This window comes from Odocoileus virginianus, chromosome 1 (assembly GCF_023699985.2).
Source record: "Odocoileus virginianus isolate 20LAN1187 ecotype Illinois chromosome 1, Ovbor_1.2, whole genome shotgun sequence".
Classification (NCBI taxonomy): domain Eukaryota; kingdom Metazoa; phylum Chordata; class Mammalia; order Artiodactyla; family Cervidae; genus Odocoileus; species Odocoileus virginianus.
This window is the reverse complement of record NC_069674.1, coordinates 30483921-30508848: the sequence shown is the minus strand read 5'-3', so window position 1 is coordinate 30508848 and position 24928 is coordinate 30483921. Positions and strand designations below refer to the sequence as shown.

Genomic DNA, 24928 nt, shown 5'->3' with positions numbered 1-24928 from the left:
TAATTGCCTAATAATTAGTTTCACATATGCATGCTGGATTTCCTGTTTGCACTACACAGGGGCTTCTGCGACAGCTCTAATTACAGCCTCATTATTCAGAAAGGCACTCACTGATTGTGACACAGTGGAGACAAAGGTAGCCAACTAACAGTTTCAGAGTACAAAACCATACAATTCTGCAAATCGATACGGCACGTTTCTTTGGGAGGGAACGAAAACACATTTTTTCCCAGTGGGCTTACTGTGGCCTTGAGGCTTCCGCCTGGTCTGTCTGCAGTTTCTCTCCTCCTTCCACTTCCATTGTACAGTAAACAACTCGATTGGGAGCGACTGACCTCAAACCTTGCACTTCCATTATGACAATCTAAAGACAAGAAAAATGTTTCACAGATTTGTCAAATTGACAACATTTAGCAACAGAGACAACAGAATGAACTACAAGCAGGCTGACCAATTGATATAATTATCTGACAACCTTGATGGTATTTTATCTTCTTTATAATCCATCTTTATTCATGGAAGGTATAGTACATAACATTTGGAAAAAGTCTGGTATCTGAAGATGCATCTCCTGCCAGCAATTAAGTTAAAGTCTCTAGATATGAGCCACAATGAAGTGAGATATACACTCAGATCCTATGAAACAATTTTGGCCAGTGTGCATGAGGCAAAACAGAATGATGAAAATTCAGTGAATGTGTTACAAGAATACAGGTTGAATTCCATATAAGGTAACTGGTAGACACTGTCACCATCATACCAATTCACAGATAATCAATACGTGGCATCAGAAAATGTCTATACTCACTTATTTATATGACTATCAGCATTTACAAACGAATTTTCTTTATGGCCAATGTATATCTTATGAAAATATAAAAAAAATATAACTTTCCAAGAATATCTTACTATTAACCAGACAAGGAAAAATATTTTCCCAATCCATTAATGTGATAAAGTCTACTGGAAAAGAGTAGAAAGACTGATATTAGCTTATATATTCGTAACTCCTGGGGAGAAGGGAAACATACTTTACAAGTGTGCTTTTTATCTTTGTATAAAAGGCTGCCAATCTTAAAATATTGTAACCTAACATTCTCACTGGATATACACATAAAATATGAATACTGCTGAATATTATTTACTATAGCCTTTTAAAAAAAATTTGCATCATGAATTTTTCTAAATTCTCAACATTCACAAAACATATTCAATGGAATTCATATACATATAAAATACATATGTATATTTTATTGATCTGCTATTGTATATGTACAAACAATATTAACAGCATTCATGACATGTAGCTACCAAAATGTTCACTAAAAATGTATGTATCATTTATTGATTTTTTAATACATCACTAAATCATTATACCTTTTGTAGAGTTATGATATGAACCTTGAGGCAAAAAGGTCTCAAAGAAATAAATCATCTTAACAGAACTTTTATTCCTTTTAGTTCTGGTACAAGATTTTTTGTAAATACAAATGCCTACTGTTTTGTTTTTACATAAAAAAAATATGGGAAACTGATCACCAAAAATACAAGCCAAACTCAGAAGCATTTTCTTCCTTCAGCCAAGGCTTTTATCATTTTGTGACACTGAAATGCATACCAACATGTGAATAAAAAGAAACACAATGAAAACACACTACGAGAATTAATAGATAATAGTAACAGTGTTCACAGTCTCTCTAACACTCAAGGAAGCTGAGATGAAGTACCAAGCATGAAACAGAATTGAGTACACTAGATAAATCTAGAAATCTTGATGGCACAAGTTCACATTATATCTGTCCTGCATCTCTTTCTGTTTTGTGTATAATAGCCAGAGTGCAAGAGAGAACAAAGGAAGCATCTGCTTACCATTATTTCCATTACATCTACTACAAGCTATATTATAAACAGGACAACCTAAAACAGAGGACTTGTGAAAGTCTTCTGCCCTTCAAAACAACGCTCCCATCTGTGCTGGGAACGTTCTATCCTGCAGGACCGCCACTTTCAAAAGATGTAACTTCTATTGTGAATCCATGCATGCGTGCCTGCTTAGTTTCTCAGTTGTGTCTGACTCTTTGTGACCTCATGGAGCCCGCCAGGCTCCTCTGTCCACGGGATTCTCTGGGCAAGAATGGAGAATGGATTTCTATGTCCTTCTCCAGGGGACCTTCCCCACCCAGGGATAGAACCTGCATCTCCTGTGTCTCCTGCATTGCAGGCAGATTCTTTACCCGCTGAGACACTGGGGAAGCCCATACATATAAGTAAATAAAACAACAATATTCTGCAGATCTGATTTCCAAAAGGAATTTGAAAAGCACAGGCTAGTTTCAATTATGAAGGATAAAAGCAGCTAATAATTCCATGGACCATCATCTCCTCTAACTTTAGGTAACTGTTTCAAACAATTCCCAGCAAAACTTGATAATGAAACTGCAGAAAATAAAACTGATCTGTGTTCTGTCTTCTCTTCCCAGATCTCTAGATGAATGATGTAATAAGGATAAAACAAAGTTATTCTAGAAGCATAAAGAAGGGAAGCATGTACAAAATATGAAATAACATGTTTCTGAATAAGACATTGTCCATTCACAGAGTCATGTGGCAACTCAGGCATGTTCAGGTTGTAGTAAGAGGAAGCTGAGCAGTCTGGTGAACAGGGGACCATAAAAGTACCTCAGATACAGAGAAGGTCATGGGGTCTGCTGCCCTATTACCAACAAAAAACTATATTCATGCCACTGACACCATTTCATCATTTCTGTATGACAACATACAGACTCGTAACTTCCTGGATGAGCATTTTCCTAACTTCACTTGACTATTTAATTTTGACATACCACTGTATAGATTAGTGTTTTGTGAGCTAGCTTGTCTTTTGCTTTATAATTCTCTCTGAAAGCTTCATGAATGAAGAGACCTAAAAGTAATCTTGCGAGGCCAATGGCTGATTTTTGATACCATTAAAATCCCTAACTCAAAAAACTCAAAAAACAGTTATCGCGTCAACTGAGTGGCCAGGTACTCTTTTGGGCTCTTAGAATACCTCAGTAAACAAAATGGAAGAAAAAAAGACCTTAACTTCCTAGTTTACATTCTAGTCAAGAAAACCAGATAATGAATAATGTCACTGAATTTTATGTTAAGTGCTGTGGTGGGAGATGGGATGAGTGGATAGAAATTTTACAGAGATGATAAAATTTGAGCAGTGTTTCAAATCTGCACTTATTCTTTAGACTGGGACTTCTGTTTCTAGGAGAAAAAAAATTCCTTCTCCGCTGGATAGACTCAACCTGATGGATGAAATGTGAAACCCTTAAAATGGATTAACTGCTTGCCTTTCAGAGTTTTCTCAAGCTGAAATCTGGTGTCGGATGAGGGAAGCCTGGAAAATGGGCGAAGGATAATTATTCAGTTTAGCTAGGCAAAGGTCAGAGGTCCAGGGGCTGGAGGAGGCACCTAATCCATTCCCCCTGGAGTTCCACAGACAAGCATGGTGTAGTCTGCCCTTCAAAGTGATTTCAATTTGTTCTGAGACACGACTCCTATTTAAAATACTGTAGGCACTATGGAACATGTCTGTACTATGCTATGACAGGAAAATATCTGTCTTACATAGACATAGTAACAGAGCATGTCAAAATAATTATAAAAATATGGAAGCTTCTTAGACCATGGCTAAATGAAGTTTTAACTCATATTATCCTCCTAACACCATTTTATTGTTAACTGAACAGCCCTATTGAATACACTGGCAATAAAGAGCAGACTAACAATTCATAGAAAAATGAACTCATGAGCATAATTTTGTTTTCAAAAGGGAGAGAGAATTCATAAAAGCTAATTATTTACAATGGTGTAAGATTTTTAAACAATAGAGAAAAGATAACGTGTTTTGAACTGTTTTCAGTTGTGCGTGCTTATAGAAATAATGGTATGCTTAAACATTACATTATTTTTATCATTAATGAATTTAAATGCCAAACTCTTGGTAGGAAAAGTTAGACTGTCATTAAATAACTGATTTTGTTTTGTACAAAACCTTAAGAAAACAAGGAGTTGGCACTTTTCATTTAAGTCCATAGGAAACCTGACTCAGGAATGAACGGGAAATTTTATACCTGAGATACTACTTAGATTCAAATTAAACAATCTTAGGTTATGAGGTTAAAGAGATTAAGAAGAAACCCAGGAGCAAAGCTACTTGGTAAAGTTATTAGCTAATCCCGGAACTGAGTTTGGAGTCAGAAGAAAATCTGTTTCTACTCTGATGCTAAATTTAACCTATTAATTTACAAAGGAAAGGTTAGGCTGGAAGTGAAAAAAGAGAGGCAGTTGTCTTCTCAAACTTGAATTTCAAGTTGAATAAGTGGAGGAAGGAACAGAAGCATTTGTTTTCTCTGCCATAAAGGTAACAAGCCAAGTTTAAGAACTATAAACAAACTAATCTAAAACTATACCTCCTAAGACTACATACTTTGCTTTGTTAATAAGCAGACTCAAATAGCAATAGTGGGCCCCAGCAGAGAGAGAATAGAACAATGCAAGAAAAGAGCTACAAGCTTTAATTTTTGAGAGGCTATAAATTTAAGCTAGATATTTCGAGTATATGTGTGGATGTTGTGTAAAAACCTATATACAGAGATGAGCAGTTGAGGAAATGCATCATGAAAAATATCCACAGGGATCGGCAGCAGCAGTCAGTGATCAGATATCTTTGGTTTCCACTGCTTTGTATACAAGGGATGAAATTGTGCAGTCTTGGGGAACACAATTTTAAACATACAATATTCATACTTGCTTTTTTAAAAAAGAATTTTACTGTACCTAAAAGGAAACTGCAAGTCCCAGAAAGGAAGTCTTTACTTCTCATCATCTATAGTGCTCAGTATTATACATTCAGTTCAGTTCAGCTGCTCAGTCATGTCTGACTCTTTGTGACCCTATGGGCTGTAGCATGCCAGGCCTCCCTGTCCATCACCAACTTCTGGAGTTTATGCAAACTCATGTCCACTGAGTCGGTGATGCCATCCAAACATCTCATCCTCTGTTGTCCCCTTCTCCTCCCGCCTTCAATCTTTCCCAGCATCAGGGTCTTTTCAAATGAGTCAGCTCCTTGCATCAGGTGGCCAAAGCACTGGAGTTTCAGCTTCAACATCAGTCCTTCCAATGAGTATTCAGGACTGATTTCCTTTAGGATGGATTGGTTGGATATCCTCGCAGTCCAAGGGACTCTCAAGAGTCTTCTCCGACACCACAGTTCAAAAGCATCAATTCTTCGGTGCTCAGCTTTCTTTATAGTCCAACTCTCATATCCATACATGACTACTGGAAAAACCATAGCCTTGACTAGATGGACCTTTGTTGGCAAAGTAATGTCTCTGCTTTTTAATATGCTGTCTAGGTTGGTCATAACTTTTCTTCCAAGGAGTGTCTTTTGTAATATTATACATTATAGCTGGTTTATGTGATCTGATTCTCATCGTCAAAGTAGATTAACAACAAGGATAACCAAAAGCTTGAAAGGAGTTTTCAAATTACAGAGAATTCAATTATATGTTTTAAATCCTATTTCTACTCAAGTGTGTTTCAGTACTTCTTCTACCAATAAACTTACACTGGCCTCGCTGGCACCAAGCGACTTGCCTCAAAGCTTGTATTATTTTATTATTTAACCCTAACACAACTATTATGTTTAAAGGACAATTTGCATTAATTTGCATTCACAATCTGACTGTCTAGCCAATGAAGACTAATTTTACCTCTTTAAAATATATTATGGTGCTTTAAATTTGAAATGTTATCACAAAGGTCAGCAGAAATTATCCTGCAGCCTCATTTACGCTGTCAGAAGTGAACATGGGGTAAAGGCACTTACCTCCAAGGTGAATGACAGGACCACATCGGACTTTGACAGCTGAATCTCATTCTCATCCCCTATGTCCAAAAAGGCAGAGTTCTGGGAACGTTTTAATTTTTGCAATTTAAATTCTGGGCCGCCTTTTGAAACCGGAAGACTCTCCAAATTGGCCATTAGCAAATTCACTGAAGACCGCAATTCTTCTATATACACGCTCTCCATTTCTTTTGATATAAACTTGGGGAATCGTCTTTCCTTAAACATAATTATTAAGATAACAATGTTACACGAGTCGGATCTCAATTTTATCATAAAACACTATATTATGTACATATATTTGACTGTCTTAGAAACTGTGAGACTAAATATAATGCATTTACCTGATCCGTTAGTCTCCAGGCTTTAAAAGCCTTGTGCTGTGTGCAGTCATTCAGTCATGTCTGACTTTTTGTGACCCCATGGACTGTAGCCTGCCAGGCTCCTCTGTACATGGGGATCCTCCAGGCAAAAATACTGGAGTGGGTTGTCATGCCCTCCCCTTCAGGGGATCTTCCCATTCCAGGGAATGAACCCACAACTCTTGCATTGCAGGTGGATTCTTTACCATCTGAGCCACCAGCGATGGGATGACAGCTGTACAAAATGGGCTGGGGAGTGATGGCCTCAAGTAGCCGTCATTCAGATGACTGCCTGATGCTCCAGAAAATCAATGCCTTTACCACCGCTTTCTTTGGCATCATTTAAACCTCATCTTCAGAGTGAATGGACCACATCCAGAGCATGTTCATCAACCTGTACCTCATCTGACTCTCTCGCCCCAGTTTGTTCATGGGCTGGAAAGGAACATCTGGTACTACCTCATGAGTCAATCCCAGAGCCTCAAACCACCTGTTTTCCTTTCCTCCCAACCTAAACTTGACATATTTCTTTTAAAATAATTTACATATAACCAATATTAAAACTGCAAATGTATTATCATAGTTATTAAATATCTACATCCATTATTAACTTTCCCAAGAAAGCTTCTTAAGTGGCCTTTTAATATTCCTCTATAGTTTGAAGCAACATTCCCACATAGTAAGTTTGCATCCTCAGAAAAAAACACACAGCTACTCAGTTACGTAATAACTTGGTTTCTTTTGGGGATGGAGGTGGGGAATAACATTTGGATAGTTTTTCAGTACATGCAAAAGAGGAAAAAAAATAAAGCATAAAAGCATTTTTACATTTGTGAACTAATTTTAAAAGCTATCATAAAAAGCAGCCAAAACTTAGATATTAGCAAAAAGGTGAGAGAATAGATCCTTTCAATACCATATGTGAGCAAAAAACATCCAAGGCTCATGCAGGGTAAATGTCTCAAGTTTAATTTACTGTTTGTAGCCTGCCAGGCTTCTCTGTGCATGGAATTTTCCAGACCAGAATACTGGAGTGGGTAGCTATTCCCTTCTCCAGGGGTTCTTCCCAACCCAGGGATGAAACCCAGGTCTCCCACATTGCAGGTGGATTCTTTATCACCTGAGCCACCAAGGAAGGCCCCAATTTACTGTTTACTACTGATATAAGATCCCAGATGGCTGAAGCCACATGTTACTTTATAGAATTTTGCCTGGTGATGATATAAGTAATGTGCATCTGGTGAGTAAGACAATCCAACGATTATAGTTTAAATCCTTGTTGGAAATTAATCACTTTTACTGGGTTTTACTTGGATCTTAACTTTGCCTAAAAACACCTACTTTTCAAATGCTCTTCAGACTAGGTTCTAATATCTATCTAGTTTGCTCATTAATTATACACTGAGTACAATCATTGTTTATTCATTTTATATTTGTATGACCATCAGTTTTGCCTTTTAGAAATATTTTAGGAAAGTAAAAGGCAGATACATCATGTGTGTGACAGTTTTGGTGTACTGGTTATTTTCCCTAAATTTTCAAGGTATTATTTCATGGAAAATGTAATATCAGCACATGAAAAAAACCTATTCTTATTTAGCTTTCATTAAAAATACCTCAAGGAAGAGACTGGCAGAAATCACACCGACTGTATCAGCATTTTCAAACTTTACAGGAAATAGACTATACTAGATTTTCTTTTTCTCTCTGGGGGAATAAAAACAACAACTCTGTTTTAAAGCTTTGAGGTTTGTTGATAGTATTTCTTAAACTTTATTTAGCCTGCCTCTTTCTTGGAAACAAAACCAAATGTACATATTAAATTTGATCTTTTAAATTAGAACAGCATCAGAAATAGCACTATTCTGTAGCTTAACTGTGAGTTGTTCCTATAAACCATTTTAGTGTTCTAATTTGGTCTTCTGTACAGCTTAGCTCATTACCAGCCCTAACACATTATGTACATAAAAAAAAAAATCTGTTCCATAAAATTTCCATTATTCAAATTTAGTCACTCTTTAAGGCTCTCCACTTTCCAGTAGAAGAAGCATGGATCAGAGTGGCAGGATGAAGATGGTGACAACTGTCAGGCTTAGGAAATACTCTGAAGAGAGGCACAAATGGATTTCCTGACAAACGTGGCATGAGCAAAAAAAGGGTCAAATATGATTCCAAGTTTTTACGCCTGATGTACTAGAAAGATAGTACTGCCAAGGACTGGCAGACCCTGATCACTTGACTGGAAATTGTCAACACCCTCCTCCACTCCCATATTCCCAACTCCACCTTCTCTATTTTCTAAATAGCAAATGATCACCTTCCATAATTTTGTTACATAGCATGTTTGCTGCTTATTGCAAGTCTCTCCCAAACAAAATGTAAGCTCTCTGAGGACATGGCAGGGATACTTTTGTCTGATGTTATCCTGAGACAACTACATCTGTCTGGATGTATCCCAAATGCCTAAAATAACACCTGATTATTTTAATAAGGTGTTCAATATTTATTCACTGCATTTATGAACAGAGAAGTTCAGGGGCCAAAAGGTTAAATAAGTTCCTTATGTTATATATCCAGGAAACAGCAAACATGGATTTGATCCACAGGTCTTTCTGGCCCAGTCCACCACATTTTTCCTATCACTACTTCCTAATTATGCCTTGGCTAAAAGGCATAATTTTAGCCAAAGTCAATGTATATATATGGCTGATTCACGCTGTTGTACAGCACAAACACAACATTTTAAAGCAATTATATTCCAATAAAAATGATAAGAAAAAAAGAAACAAGAAAAAAATATTTATACCTCTTGAAACAGATTTCTGCCCTGTGGATTCAATGCTACTGTATTGTGTTGTGAAGTGTAATAGTTGCTGTTGTTCTATTGATAACTCTTTGTGACCCCATGGACTGCAGAATACCAGGCCTCCCTGTCCTTCACTATCTCCTGGAGTTCGCTCAAACTCATGTCCATTGAGTCAGTGATGCCATCCAACCATCCCATGTTCTGTCACTCCCTTTTCTTCCTTCCCTCAACCTTCCTGACATTAGGGTCTTTTCCAGTGAGTTGGCTCTTTGTATAAGGTGGCCAAAATACTGGAACTTCAACTTCAGCATCAGTCCTTCCAATGAATATTCAGGGTTGATTTCCTTTATGATTGACTGACTTGATATCCTTGCTACAGTTTGCCTGTGCAGGAAGAACAGATTCAACCCTCCACTCAGATCTTTAAAACACTAGTTCTCATTGTTCCATGTGGATTTCCTGTAATAATAGGTACCAAGTATGATAGGTGTTCCTAATAGTTGATTGCCAACTCTAAACTATGAATAAACCACGTTTCTGGATTTATGAGGTTGAAGAGGCATCAGGGCCTAGAAAAACAAACCCAAGCTCTGGAGTCCAAAGGCCAATATCTGAGGTCTTTTATTAAGTAATCTTGGCTAAACCTCAATCTCCTTGTCTATAAAATAAATTCATTATATCATCTACCCTTGTGGGTTCAAAGGATTATGGTAGAGATCTAAGACAACAAGGTCAGTAAATTACAAACAGCCTTATATTTTAGGAAGGTGGCTTCAATTTGGTGAAACAAAGTAGAAAGCAATTAAACATCTATTTACCAAAAGACATTATATTTTGAGGGTTCATTCCAATCTCACTGGCTTCAATTCCTTCCTTCTTCACGCTTTTTCTACTTGATCAACATTTATGATGGAATCAGTAGGGTCCCCTCAAAGAGAAGCTGCTGGTGTGTGGCACTGACCTCGCTCCTCTGACTCAGCCCAGAGGTTGTACAAACATATTCTTCTCCACAGACATGAACCTAAGAACTCTCCATCCTACTCTGGACCCCCCTGGAAATTCATCTCAATTATCACATATCCAGCCAGACCCTTGGAGAAGAACTTGGGACAGTGTGAACAGCTCAGGTACAATCTAAACACAAAGAGACAATTCAGAAATGCAGATCACAGGTCCAGAGTCCTTCCCACAGTGCCAGGCACATCTCTCCGGATTCTCTCTTAGCCTCAGTTCTTCAAGAAAAGCAATGCCCTTCTAGACAGCTTCCAACACAGGGTAGGATTTGGGGGAAAGCATTTTTCTCCCGAGGTTTTCCTGATGGCTCGGTGGTCAAGAATCTGCCTGAAATGCAGGAGATTCAAGTTCAATCTCTGGGTCTGCAAGAGCTCCTCAAGAAGAAAATGGCAACCCACTCCAGTATACTTCCCTGGAGAATCCCATGGACAGAGGAACCTGGTTGGCTACAGTCCATGGGGTCACAAAAAGGGTTGGACATGACTTTGTGACTAAACAACAATTTTTCTTCCTAAAGCTTCCAAAACCCTCAAGCCACTTGTTTCCAGCCTAAATCCCACATTTGAATCTCTGGAATCACACAGTGACTCTCCAGGTATGCAGAGGATAGTAACAAGGTGTGTTATCCTTTCAACCTCCGCCCTTTGTATGAATTTAACTCTTTAGCCCCTAATTCACATCATCATCCCATGTCTTCATCTGGAGAATCCTTCTCAAGCGTCTCTTGGCTTGGCTCTCACAACATACTGCCACCTGTTACCCAACTTCTCTTTTCTCTGTTTTTCTATTTATCTCCAATTTCTCAATTATTTCTCTACTTTTTAATTGAATAGACATTTAGATAAACACAACATTAGCTGTCTTAAAACTTACATATTAATAAATATATTTTTCTTTGAAAACACAAAATTTCAATTGTCGAATTCAGTGTGGGACAGATCTCCTTAACTGCTGGTAAAGTTCACTGTCTTGATTTGGGAGGTGGTTATATAGGGTGCTATGTAGGGAGAAGGAAATGGCAACCCACTCCAGTACTTTTGCCTGGAAAATCCCATGGACAGAGGAGTCTACAGCTCTCTATATGGACAGAGGCTACAGTCTATGGGGTCGCAGAGAGTTGGACACGATTGAGCGACTTCACTTTCACTATATAGGGTGTACACACATTTATCAAGCTGTAAACTAAAGACCTATGTACTTTCCTATATACATGCTGTGCCTTAATTTTTAAAATGAAAAAATCCCCAATAGAGAGGACTCTTCAGAGAGACAAAGACAGAATCAGAGGGACAAGGGGAGAAAGGAGAGTAAGAGTCTCCTTTATTATGTTTGAATAAAACACATTCAATGTTTTCATTAAGCAGAAGAAAAAAGGAAAAACAAAATCTTATTTTCAGACCCAAAGCATTATAACTTCAAGTCTCTTTTAAGGGACTAAAATTTTACTTTTACCACTGAAGTAAATTAATGTATCAATTTATTGAGAATGATTTAGACAAAAGAGTCCTCAGTATTAAAAACAAGCACAGCTTTTGTTTGAAATCTATTTCTGTTCACAGAAACACAGTGACTGTATAAATAAAAGTAAATAAAATATTGTATTTGATATATTCTGAGATTCTTTACTACAAACCTCAAATTATATTTTTCACCCATTCAAATATTAGTTGACACCACTGTGGGCCAAACACTATGCCAGATACTTTGGGATATATCACATGATTTTTCAGGGAGGACGGTCTTCTCTCTGATTATACTATGCTTACTGTAATATTAAACTTCTAAGTCTGGCAGCTTGAGAAATTTGGGCATTGAGAATAACCTACAAAAATTATCACTGAATTTAAACATCTTATATAAAGAAGGATATGTAAAATAAATAATATGCTCCATTTAGATAGTACGCGTTCAAGTATCTGAGCTTAAGAGGTATGCATGGAAACAAGAAAATGATAAAATTACACTAGCTTTATCTATACAAAACTTTCACCTTACAGAAATCTAAGTACAGAAAGAAATGTGGTACAGTATATCAAAGTTAACAATTTACCTTTGCCATTTTCTCAGCCAACTGCAAACGGCCATCAAGTTCCCTTCTGATCTGGGCTGCTTGTTCATCTGCATTATCCAACTTAAAAGAGAAAATCACACGTACATGATTACCTAATGGCAGTGACCTAGAGATTAAAGCAATACTAAAATGACTCCAAAAAAACTTGATAAGTCTTCTCAGCTACCTATTGAGAACACAGAAAATTGTTTAATTAGATTGACAGTACAATTAAATTTCTTGGAGACGTTTCACTATGATTTGCTCACAAAAAAAGGTAATAGATATCTAAGGTTAATAGTTCGGTTTACCAAAAACTCTAATTATAATAATTCTTTGCCAAATATATCCCCAACAAATCTAAGCCAAGAAGTCCTTGTTTCCTTGAGGATGCATGAAGTTGTCATTAAGTTTATTCAGCTCAGTTCATTCTTCCACCTCCATTAATGTCAGTCCTAAATAGTCCCAAATAGATAAATCTCTTGTTCTTTCAAATTCCCAGAATGCACTTCTGGAGAATGAGATACTAATGTTTCACTAATTTCCTTGCTCTTTCAAAAAATATTTCCTTTGTTTGTATAATAAGTTTCTGTTAGTGCTAAACTATCAAAGTACTATTTGATTGACTGCTATCACTTTCTACCATTTAAATCTTCATATGCTCCTCATTCTAGTACCAACAGGCCCATACTGCCAAGAAATCCTTTTACAGGCTGGCACCACATTAGAATTCCATTCTCTCATTCTAAATTTGATTGAAAGCTTAGCATGTTAGCCTCATTTTTAAAAATATTTCCATCTACATGGAAAATTACTTTAACTTCTCCACTGAAATAATGCTTAACTTTTTTTCTATAACTTCCTTTAACTTTTCCTCATGATTCCTTCTATCTCTTTATTGGTTCCTTATAAAATCTCTTCCTGTGAGCCATGCACGGTGTGGGAGGCCCTGGGTGGGTGACAGATATAGATCAGACTGATGTTCCTCTCCATTTTAATTCCTTCCCCTCTCTCACTTCCATCATCAAGAAGCCTAGACCTCACAATACAACCATACTTCAGTAAAAGTCCATCTAAAAATTGGATTAGTACTGAGTACAACATTAGACACCTGGGATAATACAGACTAACTTGTCCATTTGTTGAAGAACTACATATAAACCATGCTACATTAAAAAAAAAAAAGGCCTTAAAAAGAAAAATTCTGAAAAAAATGAGTAGGTCAGTAGGATGGTCCTGTCAGAAGGCACTATACGAAAAGTCAAGAAGAAGGAAAGATGCTCTAGTAAGAGGGGACCAAACATCTGGAGATGAGATCAGACATTGGTGTGGGGGATGGACTGGGGCAGGGGGGAAAAGGGAAGGGCAATGAGTGGTGGGGTTGGAGAGAGAGGCAGGGCTGCTTTAAACGCCTAAGCCAAATGAAGGAGTTTGGAATTGGTCCTTAACGCACTGGAAATTCACCAAGAGATTTTAAGCAGAACTTCATAATGGTCACCGTGTCTGTCTCCATCAAAAACAACAGGCGAGATGGACATAAAGATTTCTGTCTGTCCATTCATCTATCTAATTTGTTTATTTAACAGGCAGATCTGGGGTTAACTCTCTTAAAAATGTTTCTAAGTTGATTTTAAAAAACTAAGTTCATTTAAAAATGAGATTAATAATAGGATTTTCCTAAACTAAATCCTTGCTATAAAGGAGTTTCTATGTCATCTCAAAAATGAATATACTTTTTCTTTTAATTAATATTCATAATTAAACAAGTTTCTCTTCACTGTGTCTAAAGTCAAAATTATTTATATTTAAAACTAATATAATTATTAAGGAAAAGAAAATGTGATAAACGTCTATTCCAGGTAACCAAAATCATGGTCCTAAAAATAAAAATTTTAAGAACAAAATTAAAAACAAAATTTTGTTTAACTATAGTAGCTCAAATACAGTAAACATAATATGGGATATCTTCTCATCTTTGCTTAAATGCTGATAAATATTTTTCCACAAAGAAACAAAATGGTTCCTTGCATGTAAAGAGTTAAGAGTGCTACCAAGAAATAGCATTTAACATCTTAAAATCTTAGAAATTCTTCAGATTTCACCACAAAATATTATTTAACATCTCTATATTAACAGCTCTTACTTATTTTTAAACGGAGTCGTTTGAGTCACTTCTGGGGTTTATCAGTGCTTTCTGGGAGTTTTCCATTACTTTTAAAAAATATTAATGCCTTGGGACTTCCCTGGTGGTGGTTGAGTACAGCCTGCAATGCAGGGGACACTGGTTCGATCCCTGGTTGGTAAATTAAGATCCCACATGCCACAACCACTGAGAGAGCCCCTGCACCCCAACAAAAGACCCTATGTAACACAAGGAAGATCACATGTGCTGCAGCTAAGACCCGAGGCAGCCAAATAAATACAATCGAAAAAATATTAATGCCTTAACTGCATTTTGTCTGAAAAAACACAAAGAAAAGCAGAGCGCTGCTATACTAAACTGTCTCTTAATATCAGTCTCTCAGAGACAGAAAGGATATTAACTTTGATGACTACAGTGTTACTTTGTGAAACTAGAAAAACATATTTCCAAACTTTTTTTTTTTAAAAGGAAAAGCTAATACAATAAAGACAACATGTTAGAATTTAAGGAGGTATTAATAAATCAGCTGGTTGAATTTTAGTTTACCATTCCACGTCCCATATGGTTTGTCCTTTGATTATTACCTTTGTTTTTCATAACATGAAAGTTTATATAATTTTTATGAATGCTTTTTTAAAGGTTGATTTCTCAGTTGAGGTTTCACATGCAGTTGTAAGAGATAATTGAGAGAGATCCACTGTACTGCCTAGTTTTCCCCATGGTAGCATCTTATAAAACCAGACCATCATATATAACCAGAATACTGACACTGTCATCCAGCTTATTCCAGTTTCCTTAGTTTCATGCACACATATCTGTGTGTACTGACTTCTATGCCATTTATCATGCGTCTAGGTTTGTACAGTCACCATCACTGTCAAGGCACTGGTCAGCTTTAACACCATATTTTGCCCTTTTATAAACACATCTACCTCCCCCACCAATCCTGGACTGTGTAACTTCAATAATGTACCTCACTTTCAGAATCCGCAAAACTAAATTTAATAAGGCAACAAATTTCCTTTTAATTTCCATTATTACATTGGAGGTGTGCTCCCATGAGAAATTAACTTTTATTAACACTGCATTGGGGCCATAGACCTCTTTAATCTACATTTCACTTCTTTGGTCCTTTCCTCAAAGCCCACAGCCATAAATAGCCATCTATTCACTGATAACCCTCAAGTATGTATCTATAACTCCAAACTTCTCACCAGAGTACCAGTCTTTTATTTTCAACTGCCTACCAGACTTTATTTTCTCAGACTCCAAAATCACTGAAGATGGTGACTGCACCCATAAAATCAAAAGACACTTGCTCCTTGGAAAAAAAGCTAGACAGTGTATTAAAAAAAAAGCTAGTCAGTGTATTAAAAAGCAGAGACATCATTTTGCTGACAAAGGTCCATATAGTAAAAGCTATGGTTTTTCCAGTGGTCCTGTACAGATGTGAGAGTTGGACCATAATGAAGGCTGAGTGCCAAAGAACTGATGCTTTTGAACTGTGGTGCTGGAGAAGACTCTTGAGAGTCCCTTGGACTGCAAGGAGATCAAACCAGCCAACTCACTGGAAAAGACACCAATGCTGGGAAAGACAGAGGGCAGGAAGAGAAGGGGGCGAGAGAGATGAGATAGTTGGATGGCATCACTGACTCAATATACATGAATCTGAGGAAACTCCGGGAGATAGTGAAGGACAGGGAGGCCTGGTGTGCTGAAGTCCATGGGGTCATAAAGAGTCGGACATGACTGAGCAACTGAACCACCACCTACCATTTCAACTTGCATGAAGACAAGACACATACCCCATTTTACATACCCCAAACAGAATCTTGCTTTCCAGCTTCCCACCCCAGTCACTCCTATCATGAGCAATGCCATGTCATATAATTGGCATGCCTAATTACCATGTGTTCAAGCCTAAAGTCAACATGTCATTTGTAACCTCTTTCCTTCACAACCCACAACCAATCCAACTACAGTCATGCAGTGAAACCTAGAATCACTTCATTTCAGTTGGCCAATACAGTTGTATACATTATTTTGATGAGAATAACTATTTTTCTTTTACGAAAACTTGGTTTTACACACTATCTCCTCTAACTCCTTGTCTTCAAACAAAAAAGCAGGAAAAAACCCCAAAAGAATACTTTAATAGATGTATCTATTCATCACACTTTTAAATGCTGGTGACGCATCCATCTCTAGCATCTGATTTGGTCTCTCAGATCAAGACAATGAGGATAATTTGTGGAGTGTGTGGAGTTGGTGGCTGGGGCCAAAGACAAGCTTCACTCCACAAAGACATCTTTTAATTTCATTTTCTTTTACTTTAGACTCCTGATTTCAATGCTTTATGTGACAATTTACTACTTATACCTCACAGATGTCTTTTCCTGGTACGGAATATTCTTCAGGTCTTTACAGAGGGTCATTTAGCCCTGACCATAAAAGATTCCCATACATATCTTGACTCTGTGCAACACCTCCAGTCTCTATCATACAGAACATTTTACCACTTCAATATTCAAAATATTTCACTGTCTTGACAAATATTTAGTACTTTTATTTTCTTTCTATTCATTACATGGGAATTACTGTTTCTACATTCAGAATTCTCTTAGCTAAGATGTTCCTAACCTGGACCATTAGGAGTCTGAACCATCCAACTTGGGAACAAAATTTGGAGAGGTATGCATATTTTTCCTTGAGGAACTGTCTGAATTTCATAGCTTACCCAAAGGGATGGTTAATTCCAAAGACATAAAGAATCATGGCTCTAGGAGAATCTTCTTCATAGAAGTCTCTATTCATTTGTTGTAGAAGAGGCTGCATGACTTTTCAAACATAAGCAATAGAAAATGGTCACCTCATACCTACACATTATCAATCCTACCCTTTCAGAGATGTGTTGGATTCCTCGTGAAAGGACACTGGCTCTGGAAATGACATAGGCTCTGAAAAATGCTGACTGAATGATCCACAGATTACTTTACCAACTGTTGTTTCTTCTACACCTACTATATAGCAAGTACTACTGAAGGCTCTTCAGTAGCTACAGAAGTAGTGGGCTTTCTACGAGTTCACACTTCATACAGAAAACGGTTTTAAAAAAAAGTATTTAAAACAGAATAGAACTGCCACAAGAAACTACTGATCAAGGACTGTGGGAATTTAGTGATGGAAGATATGTCTTTCCTGGTTGATAGTATCAGAAAGGATTGCTACAATGGAAATATTAAAAAATGAACTTTGAGGACTAGAAAACATGGATTAGTCTTGACTTGCACCTCTCAAATCCTGGGCTCTCTGGGGCCCAGTCCTCTCAAGTTCCACAGAAGCAGTTTGAGAAGAGGTCCTACAAATCAACAAATCTCCCTTTGCAAAAGTCCTCAGGAAGACCCAGAGACTTCACTGGGAGACAACTATTTTATAGGTAAGAAAAGTTTAAACAGTATGAGAATAATCTTACAAAGTTTCACCCAACAGCTTCATTTTATAGTGTTAATATGTGATATCATTCTAATGCTTTAAAAGCTGCAAACATCAAACACTTGAATTCATTAAATTTGCTCATATCTTCAAGGAAAAAAAAGTCTTTTATAAAAAGTACTTTTCATAGCACTGTTTAGCATCATTGCCCTCTATGATTAATCTATTTTCGAGAGCCAGGGTAATTGTTTTCACATTAATATTGTCAATCACTAAAAAGAAGGATTAATAGCTGTGTTTTTCCATAATAATGTCTTTGTACGTGCTAACCCTAGTCAATTGTGCCCGTCTTTCTCCCAGTGGAAAAAAAATTAGTTTTTTCTGAGTCCCCAGTCAAATTATGGCACCTGTCTTTTCAAATAAATTATATTCTATTATTTTCTTGTAATATTCATCCTCATCTTTTAGTATGAAAAATACAAGTAGACTAGGATTTGTACTGCTATATACACTGAATGTTTTCTCTGAGATTAATTCTTTTTGCTGGTTATTCTATTTATATTATCTATATATCTGGAGATATAGAGAAGTAACTGGCACAATCATAACACCGATTCCAAAAGAACACCCTACCCAACAATTTATTATATGATTTTCCTTTTTATTTCTGTTTTTTCATATAATTTTCTAATAGCCCAATGATTTATTTGACAGTGCCAAATATGCATGGATTTTGTAACACAGCTGAAAAATCCTGATCAAAAGTTGAAGTATTAGCAAACTCATTTACTTTATCAACAGATAATTTTCTACCATTCCTTGGATCAAATTATTTATCATGAAGATGGTGTGCGACTCTACCTCATTGATTGCTCCTGCTGCTTTCTTTCTCTTCACCCCTTCATTCTCTCAGCCCTTAAGCACACACAGTTGGTTCTTAGCTATTGTCTGTAGTTGCTTCTCAATACACTGTTGCAAGTTGGCACATAGCTGTGCCCTCTCTCCCAAGTCCCAGCTCTTCACCTTCCATTGATGGCAAGGTCTTTACTTTCAGGCATCCAACAACGGCCTCAATTAAGACTGAATTGCCCTTCTTGCAGTCTGCTCTTTATCACGGCTCCCCTACCCCCACACACGATTCTCACTACCATTGATCAGGGTCAGAGCTTCGAAGAGGAGAAGGAGTAAAGGGCAGGAAGGATGGGAGCAAGTGACCAGGGACAAATGGATATGAATGAAACGATGATACCCAGATAGCTTGGCTTAGTCTTCAGGTCCACCCTATTTTGTACCAATCTCACTTTTTAACCTCTCAGACAGTTACATTATCTATACAAATTAGTTTGCCCATTATACACAAAACACATTAAATTTTCCCAATCGTGTATTTTGCTTGTGTTTCTCCTGCCTGGGATGCTCTTACCTTCACTGCCCAGATCAATCTCCAGATCTTCTGTGAAGATGACCTATCTACCCACTGAGTAACAAAGCAGGTATTGTCTGATGATATCTCTCTCATAGTTGTCTTCTAATTGTTCAGCTTCTCAGATATTTATGACCTCTACCTCACACTGCAACATATGACCCTTGTTAGCTCATCCTACCACCCTGACAAGAGACCTAAACCAATCCATCTCCAATGGTGGGATTCATGTAACTACTCCCAGTTTTAACATACAATAAATACAGAGAATACCACCACCTGTATTTGAAAGGTTTTTGGACCCTAGCATCCCTCTAGACTGGCTCATCTTCCATGAAGCACCCTCTCTCAAAAAAAGAAACAAACAAAAAAAATCTTCCTTCCTGCTATTCTGATCATTGACAATTAGCCAGCAACTACAAGGTAACTAAAACTCTTTGTGCAGTTTCATACAACCAAAAGAACATAAGGAAATGAAGTTATTCCCACACTCTGGAGAGCAATACATTGCCTGTATGATGTTATGTATGAATCAGGTACCACTCTCTTGCTGGAGGCAAAGCTTTTAGAGAACACTCTTATATCTACTTTCTAAATTATGTATAAGGAACCTGACTCAGAAATAGCAGTTCTGCCACGGATTCTTGTAGCACAGTTCTGAGAGTCTTAAAAATGAATTTCCCAAACTACATTTCCCTGTCATTACTACTTAAAAGTAGGAGAAAGATGAATGAGTTAATTAGATATAAAATTGCCCTATGTGATCTGAACTAAACTATATTAAATAATGGATCAAAAAGTTCAAAAGTAAGAACATAAGAAATTTAACCTCAAACATAAAAACCAGAGGACTTTGATAGCCTGGAGAATAGTCATATATATTCTCTAAAATGGTAGGTATTACTTTGCAAATTTTTATACATCATGAAATTTTCTTTAGTATTCCATTTGGTATTAACATTTTATCTTCTAGACAGAAGTCATGAGCTCACATTTTCAAGCAATTATTTACTAACTACACTTCCCTCAATAAAATAAGTAAATATACATTCACATTAATGAAATAACAATGAAATCGATTTTAACACAAAGTAAAATAACACAGACACTATTAGTGATTATAGAGAACTCTGCAGTGCAGTTTATAACTTTAGTCTCCTCAGGACTAATAAGAATAAATTTATACAGCACTATATGTCAGAAACCAATCTAAGCATTTGTAAACATTACTGCATTTAAACCTCAGAGCAACCATATGGAATAGTTCTTATCATTATCCCAGTTTAATGATGAAATATCTGAAGCACAGATAGTTTTAAGCCATTTTCTAGGGTAAGGTCACACAGTTAATACTTGGAAAGCCCAGGGTCTGAATCTTGTATTTTGACCTGAAGGTTCAACATAACCACCACTTACTCCTTCACAACACCTCACCCCTAGCTTTCACTCTGTTGATCACTTACCATGAGTTCCCCAACAGGAAATACATGAAATATTACAGTATAATTAATGGTACAAATATTCAAATATTTTAATATGTTCAAGTTGTTACAATGCAATAAAAGAGGTGTGTAAGGCTATGTTAGCTTCCCTGGTGGCTCAGAGATAAGAAAAAATTCTTAAGTGAACAATGCAAAGAAATGGAGGAAAACAACAGAATGGTAAAGACAAGAGATCTTTTCGAGAAAATTAGATACAAAGGGAACATTTCATGCACAGATGGCCACAATAAAGGACAGAAACAGCAAGGATCTAACAGAAGCAGAAGAGATTAAGAAGAAATGGCAAGTACAAAAAAGGTCTTAATAACCCAGATAATCACTGTGGTGTGATCACTCACCTAGAGCCAGTCATCCTGGAGTGTGACGTCAAATGAACCTTAGGAAGCATTACTGCAAACAAAGCTAGTGGAGGTGATAGAATTCTAGCTGAGCTATTTCAAATACTAAAAGAAGATGCTGTTAAAGTGCTTTACTCCATATGCCAGCAAATCTGGAAAACTCAACAGTGGCCACAGGACTGGAAAAAGGTCAGTTTTCATTCTAATCCCAAAGAAGGGCAATGCCAAAGAATATTCAAACTACCACACTATTGCACTTGTTTCACACACTAGCAAGGTCATACTCAAAATCCTGTAAACCAGGCTTCAACAGTATGTAAACCAAGAACTTCCATATGTATAAGCTAGATTTAGAAAAGGCAGAGGAACCAGAGATTAAATTGCCAACATCTGTTGGATCATCGAAAAGCCATGAGAGTTCCAGAAAAACATCTATTTCTGCTTCATTGACTATGCTAAATCCTTTGACTGTGTGTATCACAACAAACTGTGGAAAATTCTTAAAGAGGAGGGAATACCAGACCACCTTACTTGCCACTGAAAAACCTGTATGCAGGTCAACAAGCAACAGTTAGAACTGGACTTGGAACAACGGACTGGTTCAAAAATTGGGAAAGGAGTACATCAAGACTGTATATTGTCACCCTGTCATTTAACTTATATGCAGAGTTTATCATACAAAATGCTGGGCTGGATGAAATCACAAGCTCGAATCAAGACTGCTGGGAGAAAAATCAACAACCTTAGATAGGCAGATGACACCAATTTAATGGCAGAAAGCAAAGAGGAACTAAAGGGCCTCTTGATGAGGCTGAAAGTTAAGAGTGAAAAAGCTAGCTTGAAACTCAGCATTCGAAAACTAAGATCATGGCATCCAGTCCTATCGCTTCACGGCCAATAGATTGGGCAAACGTGGAAACAGTGACAGCCTTTATTTTCTTGGGCTCCAAAATCACTGCAGATGGTGACCTGTAGCTATGAAATTAAAAGACATTTGCTCCTTGGAATAAAAGCTAGGATAAACTTGGACAGTGTATTTAAAAAGCAGAGGCATTACTTTGCCAATAAAGTCTGTGTAGTCAAAGCTATGGTTTTTCCAGTAGTCATGTACGGATGTGAGAGTTGGACCATCAAGAAGGCTGAGCACTGAAGAATTGATGCTTTTGAACTGTGGTGTTGGAGAAGACTCTTGAGAGTCCCTTGGACTGCAAGGAAATCAAAGCGTTCAATCCTAAAGGAAATCAACCCTGAATTCTCATTGGAAGGAATGATGCTAAAGCTGAAACTCCAATACTTTGATTACTTAGTAGGAAGAGCTGACTCATTGGAAACAACCCTGATGCTAGGAAAGATTGAAGGCAGGAGGAGAAGGGGGCGATGGAGGATGAGATGGTTAGATGGCATCACGACTCAATGGACACGAGCTTGAACAAATTCTGGGAGATAGTGAAGGACAGGGAAGCCTGGTATGCTGCAGCCCAAGGGGATGCAAAGAGTCAGACACAACAATGACTGAACAACAGCTGGTGGCTCAGACAGTAAAGAATCTGCCAATAATGCAGTAGACCTGGGTTTGATCCCTGGGTTGGGAAGATCCCCTGGAAAAGGGAATGGCTACCCACTCCAGTAGTCCTTCCTGGAGAATTCCATGGACTGAGGAGACTGGCAGGCTATAATCCATGGGGTTGCAAAGAGTTAGACACAACTAAAGTGACCTCAGCACTCATATTCTAGGTATGAGGAGGTGACCATGGGCGGAGGGGGGGGGGCATAATTCTGTGTCAAAAGGTGTGTGACAAAAATCTTTGCACAGAGAAAAATAGGTATAAGAGAGAAATACACTTGAGATATTCTGTAATCAGTCTAATCACAATATAAGGAACAGATGACTTCAAATGTAAAGAGGATGCTTTTAGTCCATGGACAGAAACGTTTAAATTAGGGTTACCTTTCACCAAGAAGGACGAGTCAGTCTGTACCACTCCCTTGGTGGCCAGTGAAGTATGTGTGACGGGAATGACTCAGTCAGTGCCTATGACCTTATGTGTTCCCCTTACACACCCAAGACCTATCACAATACAGTCTAATTACAGCAATTATGGTTGCAAAGTGTTGGACAGGACTAAGCAACTAACACTAATACACATGAGTATGATAGGGAACTGTATATTCCTCATGGAATTTCCCCACCTCTTGTGATATGTAAGAAAAATGAGTGAGGGCAGGATTTGTGGAAGTGGAATTTTCTTGCATTTTCAAGAATGGAGAAGAAGGATTCCAAGTGAAAAGAGTAAAGTGAGACAACATGAAAAGTCAAGACTACACAGGGTATTAATGAGGAACAGGGAGTGACTTGGCTCACTTTGCACAGGAGATATGTAAAGAATAGCTACAGGGGGAGAACCTGGGGAAGAATCTAAGAAAGCCACCATATTTTTTCCCTATTCAAAGCTGGGTCATGAAGAGAACAGGATGGTGAAATGTGAAAGTCACTCAGTCATGTCCGACTCTTTGCTACACTATGGACTGTAGCTCACCAGCCTCCTCTGTCCATGGGATTCTCCAGGCAAGAATACTGGAGTGGGTTGCCATTTCTTTTTCCAGGGGTTTTTCCTGATCCGGGGATTGAACTTGGGTCTCCTGCATTGCAGGCAGATTCTTTACTGTCTGAGCCATGGGTTATGAAGAAAATAGGATGACACTTCAATAATATTAACCTGGCAAAAAGATACATAGGATTGGAAGAGGGAAGCAGGTGAAAGGTTACTATCATGCTACATATGAGAGGTACTGAAGCTTCTAGCTATGGGGATGGATGTGGAATTAAGACAGGAACAGACAATACAACAGAGAGAGAAAGTAATAGTGCCAGGCTATTGTCTGGACTGAAGGCAGTAATAAAGGAATGGCTCCTGGTTATGAGTTGTAAAGATGAATATAGATAAGTAGAACCAGGTTTGAGATGAGAAAAAAATAGTATTTTGAACCTACCGATTTTGAGAAGTTTCAGATACAGAAGTCTGTCACAAAAAGAGTGAAAAGAAGAGCTGATCCATGCGAACAGGGTGAAAGAAAGTGATACTCAAAATAAGCATAGTGAAATTAAAAAAAAAATCACTGCAATACTTTTCAGTGCAACAGTCCTAATAGCATGTGATTTCTCAAACAAACAAACAAGGTAGCAAGTCTATTTATATTTTTCAAACACTGTTCCTCTTGGTACCATACCAGACATAGTAAGTTCACAAACGTGTGATGAGGCTTCATACAACAAGATATAAAGGCCATTAATCTGTAGACATTCACATCAGAATCGTGAAAACACTTTGCAAATAGGATATGACATCATTTTTATACATTTAACAAGAGGACTTTCTACCAGTCTGTAACAAATATTAATAGCTAGAAACATCACTGTTATCCATTACACAAGGAAAATCTTACTAAGATAATGATCAACTGGCCCTGCTCTATCTAAAGTGATTAGGGTAAATGGAGGTATTTCATCTCTTTCTGGTCTTAAGCAGAGGATTCAGGATATCATGACCCCAATAATCAGCTAAAAGTATTAAATTCACAGAATACTCTTTGTAAGCATACATCAATCCCTGTTCTTTAGCTTTTTCAAGTTTCTTCTTTTTAAAAAGTGCTTTGTAAGAACAAGTTTTCCTGACCACCTACCAGAAGAAATCAAGGTTCTGTGGGCCATATATTTCTAAAAACTTGAAAGCAATAGACAACTAAGAGTCAAGTCTGATGCTATGAGCCTGACACATAGCAAGCATTCAATAAATTTTTTTAAAAATAAAATGATTCAATATACTAGATAGCAGGAATTTCTTCACTAATATTCTTCACTGCTAGCTGATTCCCTAAAGTTTTCCTGTTAACACTTCTCTTTTACCTTCTTGGTTCTTCTCTTAATCCACTCCAATCAGGTTTGCTCCCCAATACTCTAG

The 24928-nt window shown here is 37.4% G+C and overlaps 1 protein-coding gene across 10 annotated transcripts in view; it reads right to left on the bottom strand.

The window, feature by feature from the left end:
• The window catches only part of CADPS2 (calcium dependent secretion activator 2), a 545582-nt gene that overhangs the window by 308052 nt on the left and 212602 nt on the right, over positions 1 to 24928 (bottom strand). For all 10 annotated transcript variants that reach the window (XM_070466441.1, XM_070466414.1, XM_070466410.1 and 7 more), the window contains exons 4-6: positions 12132 to 12212; positions 5882 to 6118; positions 243 to 364 (exon numbers count right to left, since the gene is read on the bottom strand). In XM_070466441.1, the coding sequence (XP_070322542.1) occupies positions 243 to 364; positions 5882 to 6118; positions 12132 to 12212 (440 nt within the window). The remainder of the gene's footprint in view (positions 1 to 242; positions 365 to 5881; positions 6119 to 12131; positions 12213 to 24928) is intronic.